Source organism: Fulmarus glacialis, unplaced genomic scaffold (genome assembly GCF_000690835.1).
Source record: "Fulmarus glacialis isolate BGI_N327 unplaced genomic scaffold, ASM69083v1 scaffold14923, whole genome shotgun sequence".
Classification (NCBI taxonomy): Eukaryota; Metazoa; Chordata; class Aves; order Procellariiformes; family Procellariidae; genus Fulmarus; species Fulmarus glacialis.
The window spans coordinates 163-6,524 of record NW_009204985.1 but is presented as its reverse complement, the minus strand read 5'-3'; the positions used below and the strand labels follow the sequence as shown (position 1 = coordinate 6,524).

At 57.2% G+C, this 6,362-nt stretch overlaps 1 protein-coding gene across 1 annotated transcript in view; it reads left to right on the top strand.

Annotated features, from left to right (window-relative positions):
• RBBP8NL (RBBP8 N-terminal like) overlaps window positions 1–5,897 on the top strand; it is a 13,741-nt gene extending 7,844 nt beyond the window's left edge. The window contains exons 9-14 of the mRNA XM_009575215.1: window positions 575–1,213; window positions 1,244–1,355; window positions 1,786–1,894; window positions 3,998–4,059; window positions 4,383–4,509; window positions 5,779–5,897. Coding sequence (XP_009573510.1) covers window positions 575–1,213; window positions 1,244–1,355; window positions 1,786–1,894; window positions 3,998–4,059; window positions 4,383–4,509; window positions 5,779–5,897 — 1,168 coding nt within the window. The remainder of the gene's footprint in view (window positions 1–574; window positions 1,214–1,243; window positions 1,356–1,785; window positions 1,895–3,997; window positions 4,060–4,382; window positions 4,510–5,778) is intronic.
• Window positions 5,898–6,362: the final 465 nt, after the last annotated feature.

The window sequence follows — 6,362 nt, the reverse complement described above, 5'->3', positions numbered from 1 at the left end:
TCATGGAAGCTGCCAAATAACCAGCGATAGCAGGGACTTGGTTTGCAGGGCAGGTTCATGCACCATACCGACCTTTTTAGCATGGGTGTAAAAATCTCCCATTGAGTGAGATTAGGGGAGGGTGGGCAGTTCCTCAGTCCTAGAGGTCTTCAGGCCCACCAAGGCACTAAGAAAGCCCAATGGGGGGTAGTTAGGATGTTTCTGGCTGTAAGGCATGGTTTGACAAGTGACTTCTTAGCAGCAGTGCTGACGTGAGCGGTCACTGCATCCCCCCGCTCGCTCGACCCCAGCTGCCGTGGCCCAGGGACGGGAGAGCAGTGTTGGACGGTGGGATGGTGATGGCTTCCTGCGGTGTGCGCAGTTGTGCAGAGACCCGCTGCCGGCTGCCTGACACCCACAGACACCGGGACCCTCCTCCCCAGCACAGCACCCAAAGGCAAGCCTGACGCACGGGCCAAGAGCTGCAACAGGGCACAGAAAGAGCAGGAGAGACCTCGCACATCACCTGCAGGAGCTGGGAAATCACACGAAAATCCTCTAATTAACGTGATTTTTTTTTTTCCTCTTCTTTTAGTTATTTAACAGCAAGCAAACCGGACTCCCCCAAGGTTGCTCCATCCTACGAAAACCTAAAACTGACCGCCCGGAGAGAGCAGCTCTGCCTCCTCCACAAGCACCTTTCCCTGCACCAGCTGGGGCTGGCGAGCAACTGTGCCTCGGCCGACCGGGATGGCAGCAGCTTCTCCAGTCATTTGCTCAGGGCCAAAGACGCGGATGGCAGGACGCGGTCGCGTGATGGCTGGGAAGATCGCGCAACCTTGCTGAAGCTCCCTGCCGCCATGGTGTACGTGAGGGATCAGCACCTGGAGGAGAAGCTGCACCTCCTCAAGCACAGGGAGCGGCTGCAGCATTTCCTCATGCAGCAGTGCCAGCCAGGCCAGCGGGCAGATGGAGACCCAAAGCTCGCACCCGAGGAGCGGCCCCTCTCCCCGTGGCCGAGCGTCACGCCAGGATGCAAGGAGGAAAGGTCCTTCCTGGAGGATGCCGCAGATGGGAAGGAAGAGAAGGAGCTTTGGCTGAGCCGGGACAGCTCCGAGCTCCGAGAAAAGGTGAAGGCGGCAAGGGACGATGGTGCAGACACACCGCTGGATCTGTCAGACTCCGGCCGTGGCAGGGAAACGGGCTGGCACAACCGCCGGGAGCCGAGCCCTGGGTTTGTGCCGGCAACCCGCGGCCTCTGCAGGAGACACGGGGCAGAGCGGGACGACTTGCGCTTCCCCTACCGCTGGCCCAATGCCACCCGGGCACTGCCTGGTGCTGTCGAGGAGGAGGAGGAGGAGGAGGATGCAGCTGTGGTGAGTACAGCTCATGTTGGCATCAACTGTGGTCCCTTCCCCTCCCCAGGGTGTCCGGCACTGGTGCTGGCACCGTTATGACCACCATTAACGTCCCATGGGAGGATGGCTTTGCGTGCGAAGCCAACGGGGACATATTTGCACATGGCAAAGCCACAGCCGCTCAGCCCTGGCTCCCGTTCCCCACCTCCCCTCCCCTCCCGTGCCCCTCCGGGGTTTCCATCCAGGTCCAAGGACAGGCAGCGCCTGTGCCCCCTCCCGCAGGTTGATGCAGGAGGGGTGCTGGGCTCCCCTGCAACACACCACCAGTGCATAGAAACGCCCCTGCGATGCTTGTCCCCACGGGTGTCACAGTCATTGCATAGAGGCTGGGGACGGCCCTTTCCTCCTGCCTGGCGAAGGCAGCATTTGTGCTCCCTGTATCCTACAGCTCACGCTCTCACGGGAACATCCAACAAACAACTCCATGCCGAGCAACGCAGAGGCCCTTCCAGAGACCGGGGCAAGACTGGCTGTCAGCGCACAGAAGGGAGAAACAGGTAAAAAGCCCCAGGCAAACGTGACATTTGAGAAGGCAAGAGCAAAAGGTGCATTTTGGTGAAGGTATCTCACAGCCAGGAGCAATCCGTGCTGGGCTCTGCACGCACCTGCAATCCCCGCCGACCGAGTAGCTAACCAGCATGGGACACCCTTCCAGGGACCCAGGTGCTCCTGGCTCCCAGCTCCTTTGGGCCATCGGGGCAACTTCAGGTTTCACATTTCCATCCTTGAGGGCTCAATTTTCAACCCTAGGGATGCCCAAAATTCAGGTTCAGTATCTACAGGGAGAAAATAACCCCGGCTGTTCTGGAGAAGAGCCCAGTATCTCTGCCCAGGGTAGACCAGGAGCCAACGGTGGGGTGCCTTTGCACACCCTGCAGAGCACCCTGCACTCAGCTGCTGGGTGGCACAGAGTTCTCCAGGAGCTAAAGAGGTCGGTTTAGCATCGACCCATTGGCAAAACCCACTCCACGGTGAGGCCACGACAAGACAATGTTGCTGCTTCAGCATTACCCACCCCTCTCAGGGAAGCAGAAGCTCAGAAGTCGCCCCAGCGGAGATGGGGAAAATACAAGAGGTTTGCAGGTCTAGCACTGGAAAAACCATCCCTGTCTGTGCCCCCTTGCTCCAAAGCGTGCCCTGTGCTGGCACAGCACGTAGGGCTGAGCACGGAGCGAGGGATGCTGCTACCTGCAGCAGGTAGGACAGGATGCTCTCCTCCCTTTCCTTGCTCCATCCCTCGCAAGAGCCCTTTCCATTCCCAAAACCAGCAGTGCCCTTAGTCTGGGGACACGCAGTGCTTTCTCCCTGCCCAACCGCCACGGGACGTGGGTGCCAGGTTTGCCTGGAGGGTGGGAGGCAGCAGCCATGGGGAGCGGAGCGGGAAGCACGTCTGCCGAGAGCTGCTCGGTACCAGCCTTACTGGCTTGGCCAGAAAGTTGAGCTCGCCTGGATTAGTTGGTCTGGGCGTGTCGGAGCGGTTTGGGAACACTCTCCAGAGCAGGATTTTGCACGGTGGAAAAAAAAAAAGAAAGGGAGTCCTCTGTGATTTACATGCTAAAGAGATATCATCATAGCAGAAGAATTTCAGCTGATTACATTCTGGGTGTGGGAATACAGGACTTTCTTTAGTTCTCACCTTAAGGTTGACACAAAGCCCAGGAAACAATACACAAATACTTCTGCACTTTCTAGTGAACCTTGACCCATGGAAGGATAAAGTGAGGACGGGATCAGACTACAGGGGCTCTCGGAGTGCCTGAAAGCAGCACCGTCTGCTCTCCCCCCTGGGCAGGGGTGGCAAGGGAGGCTGCCCTGCTGACAGTCCCACCCCCGCTAGACCTGGGTGTCAGAAGCAAGAATTATTGAGGTCCTGGAATGCCCCTGCCCCTCAGAAGAGGGCACAGCTCCATCCCCAGCCCTTTTCTGCCCCTCCACGGCCAGCACGGGTGTGCCGCTGTGGGTGCAGACAGGGTGATGCCACTGCCAGCAAGGCTCGGTCCCTGGCCCAGGCAGCTTCACTCTGTGCAAAGGCCGGGTGCGTGCCTGGTGCGTGCAGGTACGTGTCTGGGGTTGTGTGGCCTCGGGGCCTGTGCACAGCAAAATCCTTTTGCTGGGCAGGGAAGCAGCTCCCCCACCTTTCCTTCCTCTGCTCCTCAGCACACGTTCCCTGCCGAGAGCCACCGACCGGCACCGGCAGCAAACTTGAGGACTGTCCATTTTGTCCCTCTTCACCCAGACGTGCTTCTCCCCACCTGGGACTCAAACGGGAAGGTGCAGTCTGGGGTTTTAGATACCCCTCAGCTTCCCAACCTCCACACGGCCACGGACTTTGGGGCAGCGCTTACGACCCTGGAGTAGCAAAGTCCTACAGATACAGCTTTGTTGGGAGCTGGTACCCCAACAGAGTCCTGTTGGATCTCCCATAAACGTTCATTTCAAGCCACGTAGCTTGCAGTGGCTCTGCTTTGCAACACAGTTTATTGCTGAATCTCTTTTCTGCTTCGATGGCTCTCAGAGCCTGGGCCGCTGGCTCTGCATCTGCTCGTGAGCTTGCTGGGCCCCCCGCCAGCCAAAAAACCCTTCCTTTTGTGTTTCCTTAGATGACGATGATGCTGAGTCTGGGAAGCAGGAATCTGATGAGCCAGACACGACGGACAGCGAGGTTTGTTTGCTCTCCTCAGCCCTTTAGCTTAGGCTGTCGGGTCCGAAGGGCATAAGAGAGGTTGTCCCCACCCGAGCTCACTCCAGAAAGTGGTAGCTCTTCCTATACAAGGTATCAAACCCCATTCCCAAACTGTTACCCAACTTGCTGCTGAGCGATAGAGGTACTACTCTTTCCAGCTAGTCAAGAGGGTTTATGAGCAACAGCATTTGTCACCACTCCATAGCAATGGTCACAAAGGTCCCTGGCAATGCAGCCGGGCCATCAGTTCCCTGTGAAAGCCAGGGTAGTTTGTAGACTGACTGCTCTTCTCCTTGGTGTAGGTGGCTGCCCCATATGAAGATGATCTCCTACAAGAAGCCCAGGCTGATGGGAAATATTTTTGCACCAAAGACAAAGCTCATGCACTGCAGAAGAAGAGAAAAAGAGGACAGGATCCCTGGACAAAAGGTAAGGAGGAGGAGTTTCTCGTGGCATCAGCTCAGGGCTACAACTTCTGCTGCTTCCCGAGGGGCTCCTGTGAGAAACGCCCGAGGGCACCGGCCGCCTTCCCTGCAGAAGAGAGGAGGGTGCTCCTCTGCCGGGTGCATGCCACGCTGCAAACAAATGTTTGCCCAAGGTGATACAGTGGAGTCTTTCGTTTCCCTGCGATAAGACACGCTGCACCGTGTTTTGGCAACGGTTGTGTCTCCAGCCAGAGGAACCCCTGCTAATGGTTAGCCAGGGGAGCCTGGGCAGGGTGGCCAGGAGAGCACTCCCGAGCACCTAAGCTAACAGGGCTAAGTCCTTCGTGTTTGCTTAGCCGGTCGGGGAGGTGGGGATTGGAGAAGGCCAAATTCCCAGGAGTGAGTTATTGACATTCAGAGAAAGGTTTCTGCCAACTCTGTTGATATTCCAGTGCGGCTGTGGAGGTTTTCCCTGCTGACAGAGGAATGTGTTGTACCCGTGTTTCCTACGGATGAATAAGCAGAAAACTGCTCCTGATAAGGGCAAGGATAAGACAGTGTGCCTGTCAAGTCTTAAAAAGTGCTCTGTCAGAAATACCCCGCTACTATAACCCCCTTTGAACCGTCGGTAAAGACAGGGAGATGTTGACCCAATTATAAATGTAGAGAGGGCTGTTGCTTGAGCATGAAGGGAGCTTGTTTAGCAGCCAAGCGCTGCCCCTTGCTCTGTGCCCGGCCTCCGGAGGTGCCTGCTCCCTCGGGGGACACCACCGCAGCTGAGTGAGAAGAGGATTTGCTCTACAAATCCAGCTGCTCGGAGCAACGGGGAGGAAGCTGCCCTGCGCTCCCCAGGGCGGGACTCTCCAGGACTGGATGGGGATGTCCTGAGTGAGGGCTGGATGCAGTTGTGGCAGGAATGGGGTGATGGAGAGATCTAACCCCTCCCTCAGCATGTGGTGTGTGCCATGTACATGGAAGGGGGAGAAATTCAAGAAATTCATCCCGCTGGTCTGGGTACCCTCTCAGGTACGCTCCTGCACCAGCTCGGTTCTCTGCCTGTTTCTGCTTCACATTGTTTCTGTTTCCAGGGTCACAACAGCCTCCCCCTGGTACCCGTGCATCTCACGTGTGAGAGGGGTTTCTCTTCGTCTTTCCTTTGCTGAGCTTTGTTTCCTCCTGCGCTGTCCCTATTTTGGGACGAGGCCACACTGACCTCCTACACGTAAATCCATCGCTCTGTGGTTAACTCCTGCGGTCATCTTGCTGTTTACAGGAGCTAAGAAGTCAATGAGAGGAAGAAAGAAAGTCAAAGTGGAGCCGTGCTCAGCGGGGATCACGAAGGAACCAGAGAACTGCTCCGCTTCCCACAATGATACCTCCGAGGAGAGCTAACAGCAGGGCAGGATGAGAAGCGACACAGATGCTGCAGACCACAGGAGAGGGCTCAGAAACCTCAGCATCCCACCCACGCTGGGAGAGCGACTCCTCCTGCCATGATGGGCCAGGAAGTGAGGAATTCATAAGGACTCATTAATGAGTAGAGCACCCTGAAAATCCTCACTCGGTGCCCCAGGAGAGGCTAGGCAAGGAAGAGCCGAGCAGGTGATACCTGGAGCAGCCAGGTCACTACTGGTGGAGCAGCGCGTTCAGTGACCCCCAGCCCTGCGCCAGAGCAAACTCTCAGACTGGTGCTAGGAAGAGGAGATGCCCTCTGCAGCATTCACCCTGGATCAGGACCGTGTCCTTCCCTGGGATTTCACGCAAGGAGAACGGACTACCCAGACCCTGCTCCCCATGTACGATGTCCCGGTGGCTGGCCGAAGGGTGGTGACCAAGCAGAACATCGCAGGGCCCCAC